The sequence below is a fragment of the Microcaecilia unicolor genome, chromosome 11 (assembly GCF_901765095.1).
Source record: "Microcaecilia unicolor chromosome 11, aMicUni1.1, whole genome shotgun sequence".
Lineage (NCBI taxonomy): Eukaryota > Metazoa > Chordata > Amphibia > Gymnophiona > Siphonopidae > Microcaecilia > Microcaecilia unicolor.
In genome coordinates this window covers 86313531-86334960 of record NC_044041.1, presented here as the reverse complement: position 1 = coordinate 86334960, position 21430 = coordinate 86313531, and the positions used below count along the sequence as shown (strand labels likewise).

The 21430-nt window shown below is 46.7% G+C and overlaps 1 protein-coding gene across 2 annotated transcripts in view; it reads right to left on the bottom strand.

Moving 5' to 3' along the window:
- Window positions 1-21430, bottom strand: part of KDM4B (lysine demethylase 4B) — a 378825-nt gene that overhangs the window by 72860 nt on the left and 284535 nt on the right. For both annotated transcript variants that reach the window (XM_030217503.1, XM_030217504.1), the window contains exon 10: window positions 931-1100. In XM_030217503.1, the coding sequence (XP_030073363.1) occupies window positions 931-1100 (170 nt within the window). The remainder of the gene's footprint in view (window positions 1-930; window positions 1101-21430) is intronic.

Here is a 21430-nt window from a genome sequence, read left to right as displayed (position 1 = left end):
CGTATTTTTTTTTTAATACAAATTTTTTGTTAATGTACAGTTTTACAGGAGTGTAATAACTTTGGCAAAATGTCTGGATCACATGCCAAAAATGAAAGCAAAACAGAATTCTTAAAGAGAAAAAAAAATTCTATGCACATTATAAAGTGACAGAAATATAAATAGAGACCAACAGAAACCCATGGTTTTGGTTTCAACCAAAACTGAAAATGTCATGCCCAGCTGGACCCACCCACAACCTCCCTGCAGAAAAGGAGTCCCTTTGGGCCACCACACCCCCCACCCCCGGAAGACCTGGTCCTTCAGGCTGCCTGACCCCCCTGTAGGGCCTCCCTGCGCCTACCTTATTAAGCCCTGGTGGTCTAGTGGCCTCTTCAGGGGCAGGAACGAAGCCCACTCGTACCTGCCCGGTGGTGCTGCTGCTTAATAGAAATGGCTACTGAGGTTAACATGGAAGGTCCTGGAAGCTGTTTTGAAACTGGCATCAGCATAAGCAGGAGCAACCTGAGATTGTTCTTGCTTATGTCAGTGACAATTTCAAAATGGCTGCTGGGACCGCCCGCAGCAGTCTCAGCAGTCATTTCCATTGAGCAGTGGCACCAGAAAGTGGCCACTAGATCACCAGGACTTGTTAAGGTGGGCCTGAGGAGGGCCTATGGGTGGGGGGGGGGGGGGGGGAGTATGGTATGTGACCAGAGCCCGGTCGGCCTCAATATTGCTTCATTTTTTTTCCACAGTAACACACTCACCATGTGTAAGAGATCTCCAGTCTCCCTCCTCCTCCAGACAGAATAACTGTCTTTCCAGGATCTGAACGATGTATGACCTTTGAGTACTTGGTCTTCTTCTACAAAATCTTTTTTTCATTAACTAACCTCAGCCTTAGTCTTCCCTACCCATTTCTGGATCTGTCCAAGTGCTTTCCATTACCTCTACAGCAGTTCAGCTGCTTGTCTTGCTCTTCCTCCATGTCTGTGCCCTGTCTAGGCTCTTCTTTTACCTTCTCATCTTCCAGACCGGATGCCATGGCCATGACTTCTCTCAATGACTTCTGGTCCTCTGTTTTATGCCTCCTGGGTTGAGTGCGTTTCCGGTGCGACCTGCAGCAGAACACAGTATTAAACGTTTCACCAGAAACACAAGATCAGCTTAGCCAAGTACTGAACTAGCTCCAACACTCTTCAGGTTTACAGCAACATAGGGAAGGAGTGATTTCTGAGGAGAAGCTGAACTAACTCAGGAGTTGCAACCATCTTTCCATTTAGTTCTTCTTGCTCCTGTGGAAGGATGTATGCTTTAACTTCTGTTTGTATCTTATATCTAATAAAATGTGTCTGACAGGTTTCCAGGCAGAGTATACTAGCGAACAGAGGTTTCCCTTAAGCAGTCCAAAGCCTGTTCTCCCCCTTCCCTCTGAGCAGGGACCTTATATAGTTTGTAGGTAAGCAGAAATTTAAAGACAGTTTTCAGTCCAGAGCATTACATTACTAAGATAAACTACCTCTACTTGTGCAGATGCTGCAAGCACTGTGGTCTTATCTGTCAAAGACAGTTTAGTTCTACAAGTACACTAGATTCTTGCTTTTTAACTCACAAGTGATAGCACTTGGTTGTTCCTTTACATTTATACACAGACTTTCTTTTGACAGTTTGTTTGGGTCTGAAGGGTAGGTCATCAGGAATGTCACTTTAGAACTGATTTGGAGCCTGGAACAAGAAATGGATGAGTTCAAGACTGTTCTATTAGCAACTACTAAATGCAGGCAAGGAAAGGATGACTGTCCAAAGCTCAAAGACCAGAGTGTAGTTCTTATGTGGAAAGGGACCAAGCGGAGGTGACATGTCCAGTCTCTTGGAAAGGCATAGTAAGCAAATGAACTGAATATATCCTTTTTCCTTCCACTACATTAGTACCCTTCTGCTGAACAGTTTACATAAAAGAACTGTTACCAGAGCAAGAAATGAGCTAACATTTTGAATTAAAGTCAAATCAGAATGCAAACAGCAGAAAATGTAGATTGCAGTTATAATGGAGTTGCGCAACAAGGACCTGCCACCACTGAGTAAATCATCAAAATGGATGGTACTTAATTGTAATTTTTTTCATTAAAACTAGCTGAAAATTCCTACAGGGATACAACAGACCCCAAGCATAGCTGACTAGAATACGTTAGTAGTGAAATGACCTTTGCTTTTGTAAAACTTGCGGAAGGGTAGCCATGTTATTCTACAGTAGTAAAAATGACAGAGGAGCTGACAGCATCCTTTTGAATGATTTATTGGTTATCTGTTATACTATAAAATGTCACCATCTGATGTCATTTTGGATCTATAGATGATGTTTTTTTAGTCAATGCGCACAAAAAATATTTAAGTGCTCATATTAATCTGATTATTAAGCCTAGGACTTACTCACTGTAGCTCTATTAGAACAAAACAAATGAAAGATATCTATATAACTCTTATCTAGATACAGGCAGACATTCAGGAAGAAAGAACAATGTCAGGAAAACAAATGTCAGGCAAGGAAAAGACTGGAAGGAGAAAATGGAACTAGAAAGAAGTGACAACAGAAGCTGAGAGAGGAAGAAAGAAAACATGAGAAGAATGGAAAAAATAAACGTAGCAGACCACAAAAGGAAAAAAAGAATGTTCTAGTCCAAGGGGATTACACAGAGAGGCTCTGATTGCCATATCTCAAAAAGGATAAAACGGACGTAGAAAAGGTTCAAAGAACAGCAATCAAAATGATAGAGGGGATTGAACTTCTTCCATATGAAGAAAAGACTAAACAGGTAAGGGCTCTTCAGCTTGGAAAAGACAGACAGATGAGGGAGGATATGATGAGGTCTACAAAATTCTGAGTGGTGTGGAACGGGTGGAGGTGAGTAAATTTTTCACTCTTTCAAAAAGTACAAATACTAGGGGACACTCAATGAAATTGCATGGAATTACTTTTTAAATAAATAGGAGGCAATATTTTTTCACTCAAAGAAAAGTTAAGCTCTGGAACTCTTTGCCAGTGGATGTGGTTAACAGTGGTTAGCGGTTTTTTTTTTTGTCTATTAGATTGTAAGCTCTTTGAGCAGGGACTGTCTTTCTTCTATGTTTGTGCAGCGCTGCGTACGCCTTGTAGCGCTATAGAAATGCTAAATAGTAGTAGTAGTAGTAGTGGTTAGCGTATCTGGGTTTAAAAAAGGTTTGGACAAGTCCCTGGAGGAAAAGTCCATAGTCTGTTACTGAGATGGATGTGGGGGAAGCCACTGCTTGCCCTGGGATTGGTAGCATGAAATGTTGCTACTAATTGGGCATCTGCCAGATATTTGTGGCCTGGCTTGGCAACTGCTGGAAGAAGGATACTGGGTTAGTTGGACCATTGGTCTGACCCAGTAAGGCTATTCTTATGACTTTCTTTTTTGAAGTGCATGTCTCCATGCCTCCAGGCCATTCTTTTCAGCCTGTATGTGCATCTATTACAGATCTTCCTATAACACCATATTTCTCTCCATCAACTTACCTAAACCCATCCCCTGCTCCCACTTCCCCCTTCCAGCAACCTGTTAGCACCATTCCCATTTCCTCTTCTTGACCCTGTCACATCTGTGTTCTAGATCAATAGTAACATACCATTATTCTTTGACTACAATTTTAAGCCACATCCTATCCGCTTCTTTGTTCTGTTCAGTATATGCAATGTAGACTGCATACATGGCACAAATAGAAAGTGGCAAATGGATGAGCAGAGCCAGGATGCAAGGTAGTATTTATTCTTTTAGAAAACAATGAATAAAAAGAGGGCAAACACATGAATGTGCAAGTTTGACAAGAACATAAGTGCTCTCAGTCAGTTTAAATTCCTCCTTACAAAAGTTCTTATTATTAAAGCAAGTAGGTGGGGGAGGAAGAGAGAAAGAAGAAACAGCTCTTGCTGAAGTTCTTATTTGCTACTCCTACCGGCAGGCCATTTATAAAATCTTGTAATCCAATTATACCTTTTGGAATACTGCTGATGTTTATTGGCAATCTGCTCTACTGACCAATTAGCTTTAGCCACAATCAATTAAATGTTATGCAAATATCAAGCCAGAGAATCTTCCTGCAGCCTACCCCCAAGCCTGTATTACTGAGCACATGTGCAACTAACTTCAGGGACAAGAACTGCATAAAGTTCCACCACATATAAATTAAACATCCAATTCTTTCAAATTTCAGATAAACTCAATTAGATAGTTGTGTCTTGCTGATAGGATCTCTTCAAATAATAAAATGTTCACAAGTACAAATATATTCCCCCTATTGAATGTAGATTTAATATAACATGTTGTGCGATTGAATGGAGGAAAAGACTTCAGATACTCGGCTGTCACAAAATTATAAAATTCAATGTGAATGCCAGGCGAGTTTCCTCATCAGTCTAAAAACCTCCCAATCTACAATCACTTCAGCTTTGACTGCTTTATAAATATTTTTTATTTTTTTGTGATTTTTTTTACTTAATGTGATAGTACCAAATAATAGTAAGTAGTAATAAAGCACTTATCTATGTTAAACCACATCTTCTTAGGTGTGGTTTGCTTCAACAGGGAGCTTCCGTTTCTTGCTATCTTTCTTCAGGAAACAAACCTCTATGCTTTTTTTTTGTGTGGTGCATTTTAATTTCAATAATTTTTTATTGATGACACAAATCAAAGTACATCTTCCAACTTCCAACGTAAACATGAACATTGTCCTCCGTCATCAACTTTTATATACTTGAACTTCTCGGCCCCCACCCAGATGATAAAGATAATTATTTGCTACCAATAACTATATGGTAATTATCAAACATCAAACCTCCAATTAGGAACAGTGTCAAACCAATTGACCACTAGTCAATTAAAACCTTGAAGTCTCTTTCAATCAGTGTCAAGTGGTCATCATAAACTTTACCCCCCCGTCCCCCCTCCTTAGCCCCCCAACCACCCCCCCCCCCGAAACTTTCCCACCCATCTATTCTCAGCCAACTCCCCCTCCCACCCCACCAGGAACTTGAGATATCCTCCAGAGAAGGGCTACGCCTCTTTGCGATCAGCCTTTATTAAGCAGCATGCTATGAACCCGGGGGTGCAATATCTGTACATAAGGACCCCAAATGGCCAAGAAGTTTCCTTTTCTTTGGCGAAAAACTAGACTCCCTCACCTCCCAGGTCACTAGTTGATGTACCTGATTCCTCCAATGTTAATATGCCGGAGAACTCGGCATCGTCCAATATTGTAATATACATTTCCGAGCAATCAGGCACATTTTGTGAAGAAGCAGTATTACATATTTATTGCAACCTCCGAAGGCTCCTGGCACATCCAATATCAACTGTTCTACTGTTCCCACTACCCATATATGCAACTCTGCCTCCCAAAAGCTGTGAATACGATGCCAGTAAACTCTTATTGCTGAACAACTCCAAAACATATGGGACAAGTCCCGTTAGTGTCCCCACACTTCAAACACGCTGATTCCTGCAGCCCCCCCCCCATATGGCACAGCTGTGAGGGTGAGATATAACCCCTATGTATCACCCTGTAAGCGCATTCTCTTAAACGTGTGTCTGTAACTAAAGTGGGTATGCGTGCAACTGAAACCGATATGTCCCAGTATGTCAAAGTGACTCCCAACTCGGGCTCCCATCTACCTTTCAAAGCTGAAAAGTCTTTGTGTTGTTTTCACTTGTTCAAGGCTTTGTATAGTAATGATATCGAGATCTCCCCCTCCCTCAAAGACTGAAAAAATTCTCTGATCTTTCCCCCCATTCTGCAACTCAGCTGCTCACAGGGAAGCGTTAAGATGTAGTGCGAAACCTGCCTATATGCAAATCTTGCTCCCCAAGAGTCTCCCGTCTGTCGTAACAAATTTCCCATCGGAATGGGCCTCCCTTCCCCCATCACTAAATGTTCCAGACAGGTAATACCTTGTTCCGCCCAATGCGTATAAACCTTATTAGTAAGTCCTGGTTGAAATTCACAATTACCTTGAATTGTAAGGAGATCCGTAACACACGGGTCACCCCCCAAGTTCTTCACCAGCATTCTCCACATGGCTCTGAGTGCAAGAGTACACTCCTCCATAACCTCAGAGGAAGCTGGGTTTGTTTATGGTGTATCAGTGAAAATAACTGGTAAGGAGCATAAACCCTATGCGATCATGTGAATTGTGTCTTGTTTTACAGACCTCCAGGTAATTGGAACGAAGGCCAGACCAACTTCATGGGACTTCATTTCAAACACTTGTGTAACCAACTTCAATATACTAGTATTAGGAGACATTAACCTCCATCTAGAAGACCCAAACTCTACCAATGCACGAGAATGCAAGGAATTCCTCCACTCATGGGATCTTAAGTGGCCACACATGGACCGACCACTACAAACTAAACCTATCCCTAAAATGGCGGAAAAAAGGTTCACACCGTATACAAGAACACATAACCTACAGCACAAGAGGCCAAATAGACTCGGAAACATTTTGGCAACAGATATACAAAAACGAATGGACAGCACAAACGGACTCTATATACTACCTCTCAGAATGGGATAAAAGATGCAGAAGCATACTGGACGAAATAGCACCCTTACGAACAAGAACCTCACGTAGGCATACATAACTTGACACCGTGGTTCAACGAAGAACTTAAAAAAATAAAAACACAATCCAGGAAACTCGAACGAGCTTGGAAAAAAATAAAAAGACGAACACACACTCAACGCATGTAAACAAATACAAAGAAAATACAAATACGCAATAAGACAGACCAAAAGGTCATACTATAAAACTAAAATAGGGCCAGATTACAAAGACACGAAGAAATGATACCAACTCGTGAACAAACTACTAGTCATCACCTTGGTCACCACAACCAATAAAGATATCCCATCTGCAGACAACCTTGCTAAATACTTCAATGAAAAAATTGCAAACCTACGTAACACGCTACCTCAGGACAACACAGATATCGAAAATTTCATCACTGGCTTGGACCCAACCCTTGGTGAATACCCAGCGAACCGAACCTGCTCAAACTTCGCTCTCCTCACCGCGAAAACAGTCACCCAGATGATCAATAGGTTCTCCAACTCTCACTGTAAATTGGATACCTGCCCCAGCTACCTAATAAAATCCACCCCCCACCGCTTCATAGTAGACCTTACATCCCATTTAAACTACATGCTTCAACAAGGTCTCTTCCCTAAGGAAAATGGCAACCTCCTACTCACCCCAATACCAAAAGATCCTAAGAAAAAAATCAAACGAAATCACTAACTACCGCCCAGTAGCATCAATCCCACTGGTGGTCAAACTGATGGAAAGCATGGTAACCAAACAACTTACTGATTATATAAACAAATTCACAATATTACATTAATCACAATCAGGATTTCGCCCCTCCATAGCACTGAAACAGTACTAATTAACCTCTTAGCCAAATTCAAGCAGGAAATAGCAATAGGCAAAAGCATACTTCTCCTCCAATTCAACATGTCCAGTGCGTTCAACATGGTAATATACTACTAAGACTCCTAGATTACTTATGGATTGGCGGACACATAATTAGATGGATCAAGGGTTTCCTAACCATTAGAACATATCAAGTGAAATCAAGCTCAAACATATCACCACAGTGGAAAGCAGAAAGTGTAGTACATCAAGAATCATGACTATCACGGATCCTTTTCAATCTAATGATGACCCCACTAGCAAAATCCTTATCCAACCAAGGCCTTAACCCTTTCACCTGGTGGTTGGGAGGCGGGGCTAGTGCTAGGCAGACTTATACGGTCTGTGCCAGGGCTGGTGGTTGGGAGGCGGGACTAGTGCTGGGCAGACTTATACGGTCTGTGCCGGGGCTGGTGGTTGGGTGGCGGGGATAGTGCTGGGCAGACTTATACGGTCTGTGCCAGAGCCGGTGGTGGGAGGCAGGGATAGTGCTGAGCAGACTTATACAGGTCTGTGCCAGAGCTGGTGGTGGGAGGCGGGACTGGTAGGTGGGAGGCGAGGATAGTGCTGGGCAGACTTATACAATCTGTGCCAGAGCTGGTGGTGGGAGGCGGGGTTGGTGGTTGGGAGGCGGGGATAGGGCTGGCCAGACTTATACGGTCTGTGCCCTGAAGAGGACAGTACAAATAAAAAAGTAGCACATAGGAATTTATCTTCTTGGGCAGACTGGATGGACCGCGTAGGTCTTTTTCTGCCGTCATCTACTATGTTACTATCCAGCTTATAATCGAAAGTGATCGCCGGCCATCTTCCGACATAAATTGGGAGATGGCTGGCGATTTCTTAAAAGCGGCGAAATCGGTATAATCGAAAGCGGCATTTTTGACAGCATCGCCGCTTTCCCGTCGCTTCGCCGGCGAAAGTTCAAGGGGGCGTGTCGGTAGATTAGCGAAGGCGGGACATGGGCGGGCATGGGCGTGGCTACCAAATGGCCGGCTTTCGCCGATAATGGAAAAAAAAAAAGGGGCGTTAAGCAGTATTTCGCTGGCTTTACTTGGTCCTTTTATTTTCACGACCAAGCCTCAAAAAGGTGCCCCAACTGACCAGATGACCACTGGAGGGAATGGGGGATGACCTCCCCATACTCCCCCAGTGGTCACCAATCCCCTTCCAAACTAAAAAAATAAAACTAAAAACCTTTTTTCCAGCCTGTATGCTAGCCTCAAATGCCGTACCCACCTCCATGACAGCAGAATGTGTTGTATCCTCCGACAGCCTTTCTCTGGTTGCGATGTGGCTCTGGGGTGAGTGTGACACCTTTTCTGTTAGGTGCCATGCACATTAGCAATGCATTGTGTTGGGTGTACGGTACTGGGCTCTACTCCCATGGTGCTTTTCTCCCCCCTGCTAACTGGGTCAGAGTGTGCCCTGTTTTGTTTCCTGTTGTAGTCCATGCGGTAGTGGCCATTTTTGTAAGCCAGTTTTAGTTCCCTTTCCTATGTTACCCACGTTAGAGAAGGTAGTTCTTACCTTGAATGGTGCTGAAAGAGGGCATTGTACACCATTGTGCCAGCTCTGACCTACTGCTAATCTTAGTACCAGGGGACTCTTTGCCAGTGGGGCACAACCTCTGATCTCAAGTTAACTGTGAGTAAACGTGGTTATTTCATGAAAGGACTTTTTCAGGTGTGAACTGGTGTGCCAAAGTTATACAGCAGCAATAAGTCCTAGAGGCTGTATGCAGGTCCCTGGAGCAATTTTAGTGGGTGCAGTACATTTGTGGGTAGTGGGTTTGGGGGGCTCAGCTCCCAAAGTAAGGGAGCTATGCACGTGGTGGGAGCTTTTCTGAAGTCCACCGCAGTGACCCCTAGGGTGGCTGGTTGGTGTCCTGGCATGTCAGGGGGGCCAGTGCACTAAAAATGCTGGCTCCTCCCACGGCCAAATGCCTTGAATTTGGCCAGGGTTTGAGATGGCCGACATAACTTTCCATTATCGCTGAAAAACAAACCCGGCGAACTCCACGGCATTTGGCCGGGCTAAACCGTATTATCGAAAAAAAGATGGCCGGCCATCTTTTTCGATAATACGGTTCCGGCCAGCTGTAGCGCTGCCGCCAACATAGATCACTGGCGATCTATTTGGCCGGCGACGTTCGATTATGCCCCTCCATGTTACTATCTATGCAGATGATGTCACAATATACATCCCTTACAAACGTGATCTGACAGAAATCACCAACGAAATCAAGCTCAGCTTGAATATCATGGACTCAAGGGCAAACACATTTCAACTGAAACTCAACACAGAAAAAACACACTGTCTCATCCTCTCATCCCAATACAATACGAACAAACAAACCCACAAACATAAACACCCCAGATTATACCCTCCCTATCTCAGACAGCCTGAAAATTCTTGGTGTTACAATGGACCGTAACCTCACACTAGAGAACCAAGTGAAATCTACAACAAAGAAAACGTTCCACTCAATGTGGAAACTCAAAACGCATGAAACCATTCTTCCCGAGGGAAACATTTCGCAACTTGATACAATCAATGGTACTAAGCCATGTAGACTACTGCAACGGAATTTATGCGGGATGCAAAGAACAAATTATAAAGAAACTTCAGATCGCTCAAAACACGGCAGCCAGGCTTATATTTGGAAAAACGCGATTCGAAAGCGCCAAACCCATCTGAGGAAAAACTGCACTGGCTCCCAAAGAACGTATTGCTTTCAAATTCTGCACCCTGGTTCATAAAATTATCTATGGTGAAGCCCCGGGATACAAGACAGACCTCATAGACCTACCAACCAGAAACACAACAGGATCAACACAAACATACCTAAATCTCCACTACCCAAGCTGCAAAGGACTCAAATACAAATCAACCTATGCATCCAGCTTTTCCTACATAAGCACACAACTATGGAACGCATTACCAGAAGCTGTGAAAACAACTTATGATCACCTAAACTTCCGGAAATCATTAAACACTAACCTGTTCAAAAAGGCATACCCTACCGACCCAATTTAAATGCCTGTACCCTGCAACACAACGAAACCAAAGCTCGTAATGGACATAAAATAACTCTTCCTCTCTATGATTCCCTAATGTGTCGGTACACACGAACCTTATTCTACCACATTACTGTATTTTTTCATACTGGAATTGGCAAATGCCTTTACGGTACTATGTAAGCTACACTGAGCCTGCAAATAGGTGGGACAATGTGGGATACAAATGTAACAAATAATAATAATAATATGCTTTTTCAAAATCTATTGGGGTATATATCAGAGTCTTAAGGCTCCAGTCCCCCAAGTGACGTAATTGACAGGCGCAATTAAAGAGTTTCATATCTGGGAGACCCAAGCCTCCCTGCCCCCATTCTCCAATCAGATACGAAAACCTAATCCTAGGTTTCCTTCTATTCCAACAAAATCATGAGATTAAACGATTAAAGGCTTTAAGATCTCTTTGAAGTAACCAAAGGGGCAGCGTCTGTAACAAATAAAGCCACTTGGGGAACACCACCATTTTCACTTTCACCCTGCCTATCAAGGTCAAAGGGAGATCTCGCCAGCCCTATACTAATTTACACGTATCCTCAAGCAACTTGGAAACATTTAAGTGATACAATGACCCCCTCGCCCAGCGTAAAGGGAACTCTGTACCCCACTCCTGCTCCAACCGATCTGAAGAGGACAAGGCCTCTGATTTCCTTAAATTCAACCGTAAGCCAGCATAGTCCCCATATTCCTTTAGAATCTCCATTAACGCTGGCAACGATTCCCATGGCTGCGTTAGATTACCAAAATATCGTCCGCAAAAGCTGCATCCTTGAAAGTCAGTGAGCCCACTGATATTCCATACACCGACGGAGTAACTACTATATCTCTTAGCAAAGAATCTAATGTCAGGACAAAAAGGAGAGGGGATACCCCTGCCGCGTTCCTCTGAAAATTTGAAAATCCTTAGATTCCATCCCATTAATGGATATTCTTGCTCTAGGAGCCTGATATAGAGCTTTCACTGCCGACAGGAAGCGTCCTGAAAACCCTAACTTAGACACCATTGCATAAAGAAAACGCCACTTCACCCGGTTGAATGCTTTCTCAGCATCAAAACTAACCAGGAGAGATTGTAGATTCCTCTGATTGCAATATTCCAGGGACGCTACAATTTTACGGATATTTTTGGCTACCGTACGTCCACGTACAAAGCCCACTTAAGACTCATGCAACAAGCTCGGGAATTTGTCAGACGGTTTGACCTCGTAGTTTAAAAGCGAAATAGGTCAGTAAGATTCTACTAACATTGGGTCTCTCCCTGGCTTGGGGAGCACTATAATCTGGGCTATGTTCAACTGCTCAGGTAGCCTTTCCGTCTCTATCATAGAATTAAACATTTGTCAGTGGGGACACAATTTCTTCTCCCATAAGCTTATAAAACTCCGCTCGGTATCCATCTACTCCTGGAGATTTTAATAGGGAGCTTTGTCGAATTACCAGGTAAACTTCTTCAGGTGCGATCGGTTGGTTAAGCGAATCGCTATCTGCCTGTCGTAAACTCGGCAACACTAAGTTATCCAAATAAAGGCTGCCGGAGAGTCCCTCCTCTACCTCCGCACTATATAAACTTTGACAAAAAGAGTAGAATAAAGGTAAAATTATGTATAATCATACCTGATAATTTTCTTTCCATTAATCATAGCTGATCAATCCATAGACTGGTGGGTTGTGTCCATCTACCAGCAGGTGGAGATAGAGAGCAAACTTTTGCCTCCCTATATGTGTCATGTGCTGCCGGAAACTCCTCAGTATGTCGATATCAAAGCTCCATCCGCAGGACTCAGCACTTAGAGAATTACACCCACGAAGGGACACTCTGCCCAGCTCACCACCGCCGAAACGGGGGAGGGGAATTAACCCAGCTCATCCCCACACAAGTGGGGGAGGGGAATCCGTCCAGCTCATCCCCGCAGAGCGGGGGAGGGACACCACACCCGCCGATGCGGGGGGATCTGGCTTATCCTGCAACCGCAACCGCGGGAGGAGCTGACTGACCCTAACACCGCCGAAGCGGGAAGGGTACAAAGCTGCCCTACAGCCGCACGAAGCGGGAGGGAGTGCCGGCAGAATTTTAAGTCTCAATCCAGCCCCGTAAAACGGAGGGGAGAGGAATGCAGCAGCTCACTGTAACACAAACTCGTCTTAACTCTTGAAGAATCCAAGTGAAAAAACTTGAACACGAAGTCTTTCTGAAGTAACTGAAGACTAAACTTGAACCTGAAATGCAACCAGAATAAAAACAGTACAGATAACTGGGAGGGGCTATGGATTGATCAGCTATGATTAATGGAAAGAAAATTATCAGGTATGATTATACATAATTTTACCTTCCATATCATCAAGCTGATCAATCCATAGACTGGTGGGATGTACCGAAGCAGTACTCACCCAGGGCGGGACACTGAAATCCCTGACCTCAACACTGAAGCTCCAAACCGGGCCTCCGCCCGTGCAGCCACAGTCAAACGGTAATGCTTGGAGAATGTATGAGCCGAAGCCCAAGTTGCCGCCTTGCATATCTCTTCCAAGGAGACGGATCCGGCCTCTGCCATCGAGGCCGCCTGAGCTCTTGTGGAGTGAGCCTTCAGCTGGATAGGCGGCACCTTCCCCGCGGCCACATAAGCCGCTGCAATGGCTTCCTTGACCCATCTTGCCACTGTAGGCTTAGCAGCCTGCAGACCCTTACGAGGACCTGCACACAGGACAAACAGATGATCTGACTTCCGGAAATCATTGGTCACTTCCAAGTATTTGATGATGACTCGTCTCACATCCAGATATTTAAGAGCAGAGTACTCCTCTGGGTAGTCCTCCCTACGAAAGGAAGGGAGACAGAGCTGCTGATTCACATGGAATCGAGAAACAATCTTGGGCAGGAAGGAAGGCACTGTGCGAATAGTCACTCCTGCCTCAGTGAACTGCAGAAAAGGCTCTCGACAAGAGAGCGCCTGGAGCTCGGAAACTCTTCTGGCTGAAGTGATAGCCACCAAAAAGACTGCTTTCAACGTCAGGTCTTTCAGAGATGCCCTCGACAAGGGTTCAAAAGGCGGCTTCTGCAATGCTCTTAGCACCAGGTTGAGATTCCACGCAGGCACCACTGAGTGCAGAGGAGGGCGCAGGTGATTAACTCCCTTGAGAAAGCGCACCACATCTGGCTGCAAAGCCAGGGAAACACCCTTCAGGCGGCCCCTGAAGCAAGCCAGAGCCGCTACCTGGACTTTAAGGGAACTGAGCGACAGGCCTTTCTCTAGACCTTCTTGCAGGAACGCCAACACTGAAGAAATTGGAGAAGTGAAGGGAGAAAGTGAGCCTGCTTCACACCACGCTGCAAAGATACGCCAAACCCTGGCGTAAGCAGTAGAAGTAGAGCGCTTCCTCGCTCTCAGCATAGTGGCGATGACCTTGTCTGAGAAGCCCTTCTTCCTCAGACGCTGCCGCTCAATAGCCAGGCCGTAAGACCAAAGGGGGAGGGATCCTCCATCACCACGGGACCCTGATGTAACAGGCCCTGCTCCACTGGCAGTCGCAGAGGATCGTCGACTGAGAGCCTGATCAAGTCCGCATACCAGGGACGTCTGGGCCAATCCGGACCCACCAGGATTACCCTGCCGGGATGCTTTGCCACCCGGTCTAGCACCCTGCCCAACATGGGCCAGGGCGGGAACACATAGAGAAGCTCTTGTGTCGGCCACTGTTGGAGAAGAGCATCTACTCCCAGGGATCGAGGGTCCCGTCCTCTGCTGAAGAAGCGCGGCACTTGGCAATTGGCCGATGACGCCATCAGATCTAGGCTCGGCTGGCCCCAGCGCTTCGTGATGTCCAAGAACGCCTGAGCAGATAGCTGCCACTCTCCGGGCTCCAAGGTATGGCGACTGAGAAAGTCCGCCTTGACATTCATGACTCCGGCAATGTGGGCCGCTGAAAGCTGCTCCAGGTTCGCTTCCGCCCACTGGCATAGATTCATAGCCTCCTTGGCTAGAGGGGCGCTCTTGGTACCTCCCTGGCGGTTGACATAGGCCACAGCCGTGGCATTGTCCGACAGGACCCGTACAGGCTTCCACACCAGTACCGGGATGAACTCCAAAAGCGCCAACCGAATGGCTCTGAGTTCCAGGAGGTTGATAGACCACTTTGCCTCTGCAGGAGACCAGAGCCCCTGCGCTGTCCTTCCCAAGCAGTGGGCTCCCCAGCCCGACAAAGAGGCGTCCGTCGTGACGACAATCCACTCTGGGGTCACCAGAGGCATTCCCGCAGACAATTTGTCTGTCTGCATCCACCAGCTCAGCGCCTTGCGCACTGCTGGGTCCAAGGGAAGTCGCACAGCATAATCCTCCGACATCGGAGTCCAGAACTGCAGCAGAGAGTGTTGAAGTGGTCTCATATGAGCCCTGGCCCAGGGCACTACTTCCATCGTGGCCGTCATAGAGCCCAACAGCTGCACATAGTCCCAAGCCCGAAGAGGAGAGGCTACTAGGAACTGGTTCACCTGGGCCTGAAGCTTGACAATCCGATTGTCTGGCAGGAACACTCTGCCCACTTGGGTGTCGAATCGAACCCCCAGATACTCCAGGGACTGAGTGGGGCGCAGCTGGCTTTTCTCCCAGTTGATGATCCATCCCAGGGAGCTCAAAAGAGCAACCACCCGGTTCACAGCTTTGCCGCACTCTGCATAAGAGGGGGCTCGGATCAACCAGTCGTCCAGATAAGGATGGACTTGTACTCCTTCCTTCCTCAGGAAGGCCGCGATGACCACCATCACTTTGGAGAAGGTCCGCGGAGCAGTAGCCAACCCGAATGGGAGGGCTCTGAACTGGAAGTGTCGGCCCAGTACTGCAAAACGCAGGAAGCGTTGATGAGGAGGCCAGATGGGAATATGCAAGTACGCTTCCTTGATGTCCAAGGATGCCAGGTACTCCCCTGCCTTCACTGCCGCTATAACAGAGCGGAGAGTCTCCATGCGAAAGTGCCGAACTTTCAAGGCCCGATTGACCCCCTTGAGGTCGAGGATAGGCCGGACAGAACCTCCTTTCTTTGGTACCACAAAGTAAATGGAGTAACGTCCCTTGCCAAGCTGATTTTCTGGCACCGGAACGACCGCCCCCAGGCGGATGAGATTGTCCAAGGTCTGCTGCACTGCCACAGCTTTGACCGGAGACTTGCAGGGAGAGAGTACAAACCCGTCTCTTAAGGGTCGGCAGAACTCTAGCTTGTAGCCGTCTCTGATGACTTCCAGCACCCAAGCGTCTGAAGTTATTGTGGTCCACTCGCCCAGAAACGAGGACAGCCGTCCTCCAATCTGCACTGGGGCGTGGACCAAGACCCCGTCATTGGGTACGAGACCCTGGGGGAGGACCGGAGGGAGCACCTCCGGGACGGCGGTCTCTGCGAAAGGAACGCTGCTTGGGGGAGAAGGTCCTCTTAAAGGAAGAGGAGGCAGAAGAGCCCGACCTGCCCGGGCGGTACCGACGGGCTTCCTGAAACCGTCCTCTGGAGGTACCGGGGCGAGCACTAGCTCGAGCCCTGACCTCTGGTAACTTCTTGCCCTTAGACGTGCCGAGATCGGTCACGATTTTGTCCAGCTCGACCCCAAAGAGCAGCTTGCCTTTAAAAGGCAATCTAGCCAGGCGGGATTTAGAGGCGTGGTCAGCAGACCAATGCTTCAGCCAAAGCCACCGCCGCGCAGAGATTGTCTGAGCCATGCCTTTAGCTGAGGCTCTCAAGACATCATACAGCAAGTCTGCCAAATAGGCCAAGCCCGATTCCAGGGCCGGCCAATCATCCCTCAAGGAAGAATCCGAGGGGGAAGCCCGCCGCACCATAGTCAGGCACGCCCTGGCCACATAGGAACCGCAAACTGAGGCCTGCAAATTTAAAGCAGTAGCCTCGTAGGACGACCTTAAGGCCGCCTCCAATCTTCTGTCTTGGGCGTCCTTTAGGGCCGTGCCACCTTCCACCGGCAACGCCGTTTTCTTAGTCACCGCAGTGATTAAAGAATCCACGGTAGGCCACAGATAGGCCTCACGTTCACTCACAGCCAAAGGATAGAGGCGGGACATAGCCCTAGCCACTTTAAGGCTCGCTTCTGGGACATCCCATTGAGCCGAAATTAAGGTGTGCATAGCATCATGCACGTGGAAGGTTCTAGGCGGGCGCTTCGTCCCCAGCATAATGGCAGAGCCAACAGGGGCTGAGGGAGAGACGTCCTCCGGAGAGGAAATCTTCAAAGTGTCCATGGCCTGTAGCAACAGGTTGGGCAAATCCTCTGGGCTAAAAAGCCGCGCTGCAGAGGGGTCATCCGCTCCAACCGAGCGGGGATCCGTCTCCTCCAAGGAATCCGCAAAGGACCGTTGGGAGACCTCAGACACGCTGCCCTCATCTACATCGGAGGAGACAAATTCCTCCAAGGCCTGGGAATCAACCCGAGGGCGTTTGCCTCTGGGAACCTCAACCTCTTTACCAGACGAGGGAGCAGGGGCAGCGTTGTGCATGAGGAAGGCCTGATGCAGCAGCAAAACAAACTCGGGGGAGAAACCCCCCAGACTGTGCACTTCCGCAGCCTGGGCAACAGCCCTAGACGCACCCTCAACCGGCGCTCGCAAGAGCGGGGGAGAGACATGCTGCGCATCCAAGATGGCGTCCGGCGCGACACTCCGCGAAGGAGCCGCGCGGGAAGAACGGCTCTTAACTTTAGCCGCTTTTGTGCCGTCGCCCAAATTAAGGGCGTTCATGGCATTAATGTCTCCAACCTCAAGGGCGGCCCAAGAAGCCGTCCGAGCCGCGTGGCCGGCCAAGATGGCGGAGGCGAGGAGCGGGGGATGGGCGTTTATGGCGGGAAAAACCGCCACGCCGGAGGAAGGACCGGGACATACATCGGTCACGAAACTGTCACCCAACAAGGGCGAATCAGGCTTGAAGACCCCCGCATCCCCTCTAGAAGCGCTCCAGCGATCCGGGGAGCGACCCTTTGCGCCCTCGCCCTCCGACGCCATATGCCACGAGGAGAAGAATCGGGGAACCCCCTGCCCGCTATAAAAAGGTAAAAATTACCTGCTGTCCGCTCCGAGCTGTAACGACCTGGTGTCCCAGTGAGTAGCTGCAATAGACGCTTAAATAAACGTCGAAATAAACGCCTTTAAGGACGTTCAAAATTTTTTTTTTTTTTTTTTTAACGGAGCCAGCGGGAGGGGGGAGAAAAGGAGGGACCTGGCACCACCAGGTTTGCACTTGCTCAAAAGAGCCCTCAACCCCAGGCACTCAACAAAACCTAAAAATTAGGCTTGGAGGCCTAGCCAGAGCTGCTGCTGTGTGTGACCACCACCTGCTGAGATAGAGAACATACTGAGGAGTTTCCGGCAGCACATGACCACATATAGGGAGGCAAAAGTTTGCTCTCTATCTCCACCTGCTGGTAGATGGACACAACCCACCAGTCTATGGATTGATCAGCTTGATGATATGGAATCACAAATTTCTTGGTCAGTGTTGACTACTAAGCCCTGTCCTGCTTGTATAGTCAGGATTCTAGAGCAACCCTTCCTGGCGGCTACCAGGCACGCCAACAAACATCCCCCCCTTGTTCCCATGTCTATATAGCATATATTTATAATATGTTTGTGATTTAAGGGCCCTCTGGTGTAGTAACTCATTTAGTGTCACCTGTATTTCTATCACTTTCTGTTTGTCTTCTGCTGAGTGTGATTTACAAATCTCCTCCGAGCTGTGCCCAACAAGTGGCCCAGCCGGATGATCTCTCGGTCTCTGGCCTTCCTCCTATGGCTTGTATAACTAATAATTTCCCCTCTTAGTACTGCCTTTGCAGCCTCCCAGTAAAGAACAGGTTCCGCCTCATGCTCTATATTATGAGATTTATACTGCTTCCAGCATTTAGAGAGCACTTCCTGAAATGCCTTGTCATTGTATAATTCCACTGGAAAAACCCAATGTCATCCCCGTCCCACAGGCTTGGTCAACCCACAGTCCATCCAAACCCAGGCATGGTCCGAAATGACATAAGGCCCAATGTCAGACTTTGATATTGAGCCAAAGATTTGCTTTGAGACCAATAAATAATCAATACGGGCCTGGGTGGAGTGCGCGCGAGATAAATGCTTGGTCTCCCTCCTGTGGGTGTAGCACTCGCCAGACATCTACTAAATCTAACTGTCCACACAGATCTGAAAGCCCTTTTCCCCCTTGGTAGGTCGATGCCTTCACTGGGTGGGATTTATCTATCGTGGGATCTAAAACTGCATTAAAGTCTTCTCCTATCAATATTGACTTCGCCTCACTAGCCAACAACTTTGACGTAATCATTTTGTAAAAACAGCGGTCATATTGATTAGGTGCATATACATTCCCTAGTACAAATTCCTGGCGTGCAATTATGGCCTTACAAAGTAAAAATCTACCTCCAGGGTCTATAAGAAATGGGCTAATTTTGTATACTACTACTTTCCTAAACAAAATAGCTACCCCTCCCTTTTTCCCATGGGCTGCCGCTGCCAAACAATCCCCCACCCACCAAGTTTTTAGTTTGGCATGTTCAGATATAGACAAGTAGGTTTCTTGCAGTAATGCAATGTCTATTCTATGACGTTGAAGGTGTTGTAGTATTTTTGATCTTTTAATAGGGGAACTGATACCCCTTACATTCCAAGTTACCACCTTCAGGGTCTACCTCTCCAATTACTTCTAATTTCCATCTGATGAAACATGTCTAAATGAGAGAAGTGGTGCCCCAGCCTATACCCCCTCCTCATATGCTCTCTGTTGAAATACATGCTTGCCCGGACTCCTTTGGGCGAACTGGTTATTATACAACACCCCGTACCTTGAATTTATATCCCAAGTTCCTAGAACCTCTCCCTGAATACCCCCCTTCTCCTTCCTGTTCCCAGCTACCCTCCCGCAACCCTTAACCCTCCCCCTAAACCATTTCTGGGGTTCCCTACATGGAACCATCACGTATAACATCTCCCACCACTCACCCCTCTATTTCCTAGCATCAATAGCAGATGTGTCAGCCATTAACCATAAACACAACATAGAAATTAAAAAAAAAACCAAACATCTCCACCTTATGAACATACACTTGCTTCATATGTGAGCTCAGCTATTCAAAGCAGTGCTATGTCTCACTTTAAGCATCTCCAGGCTCCTCTAGTTATTGAAAGACACTTCTCTATCCAGTCATTGTAGTCAGGCCTTAGGTGGATGTTCCACTCATCTAAGTGCCTCTGTGTATAATCCCTCTCTTTCCACTGCTCCAGGTTTCCTTCTTCAGTATCCAGCTAGATTACCTCTCTGGTTCATCGCTGTTCAAAGGAGCATAGAAATTCCTGTGCCTGTTCTACTGTATTGTAAATCTTTGTTTCATCTTTATATGTCACTCTCAGTTTGGCCAGATACTGCAGTACAAATCGAATCTTCTGTTAAAAGAGACTGGAGCATATCGTTGAAAATCTTCTGCGTTGTGCCGCAACTGTTGCAGAATAATCTTGAAAACACAGTATTTTGTTATTTTTGCATCGAAGTTCCCGACTTCCTCTCGGTCCTTGTAATATAGCCGTTTTTTGCGCAAAGTTCAGGAGCCTACATATCACCACTCTGGGTTGCGCATTAGGCTGGGATCATGGGCCTATCCGGTGTGCTCGTTCTATCTGCAACGCCCCAAGCACAACCGGTAGCTTTAACTGCTGTGTTAATCAGGTTTCCATGAATCCTCGCAAGTGGTTATCTCCTAGTGTCTCCGGGAGACCCACGAATCTTAAGTTGTTCCTTCTGGATCTATTTTCTAGATTCTCAAGTATCTCCTCGTACCCAGCCACCAGTTTCTGCAAGCACACTTACTCCTCCTCCATCTTTACGACCCTGTCCTCCAGGATCCAGTCTCTTTTTTGGTAAGTCATTAAATCTTTACTCATTTGCACCATATGATCTTATAGCTGCTCTAATTTGCTGTCAATAGGGCTCAATCGTTTGTCCAGCAGAATTTCCATGGCCCCCGTGACCTCCGCTGCCACCTCTGCCACCCAGGTTGATCCAATGGAGGAGGTGGACGGGCTCGCCGGAGCTGCCATCTTGTCTTCATATGGCCAGATTTTCTCTCTCTCCTTTATCACCCCTTTCGCAGCCATAGTATCGATATTAGAGTGCGATGATTGCTGCTGGTAATCTTCAAGCACTCCACAAACTCAAAGCTGCCAAAATTATAAAGCTGAATTCATGTTATACGAGGGATTAGTGGTAGGATGGCAGGAGCGGGGTTTTCAGCAACCGCTCCTGAACATGGCGTCACGTGATCTCCTAAGAAGATGTGCTTTAACATAGATAAGTGCTTTATTATTACTATTATTTGGTACTATCACAGTAAGTAAAAAAATTTACAAAACCCCCAAACATATATAAAGCAGTCAAAGCCGAAGCGATTGTAGATTGGGAGGTTTTTAGACTGATGAGGAAGCTCACCCGGCATTCACCTTGAATTTTATAATTTAGTGACAGCCGAGCACCTGAAGGCTTTTCCTCCATTCAACAGTGAAACATGATATATTGAATCTATATTCAATAGGGCGAATATGTTTGTCCTTGTGAAATTTTCAGATAAACCAATATACCCTCTCCCCACCTCCCAGAAAAAAGGGCCAGAGCATTCAACATCATGACTGTGACAACAAATTCTGTGGATTACAGGGAGTGGCAAAAATGTTTTTTACAGTTATCAGGAAGATAGGCTGGCTAGATTTTGGTGCACTGAAAGTAACACAGCCAGCTTGCCTGACTGACAACCCTTCGTACAGCTGCAAATGTTTCTGCTATCAGTCAGGGAAGCATGGTGTGGTATGATTATCAGGAATATCTTAGACACTCAAAATGGTTCCACCAA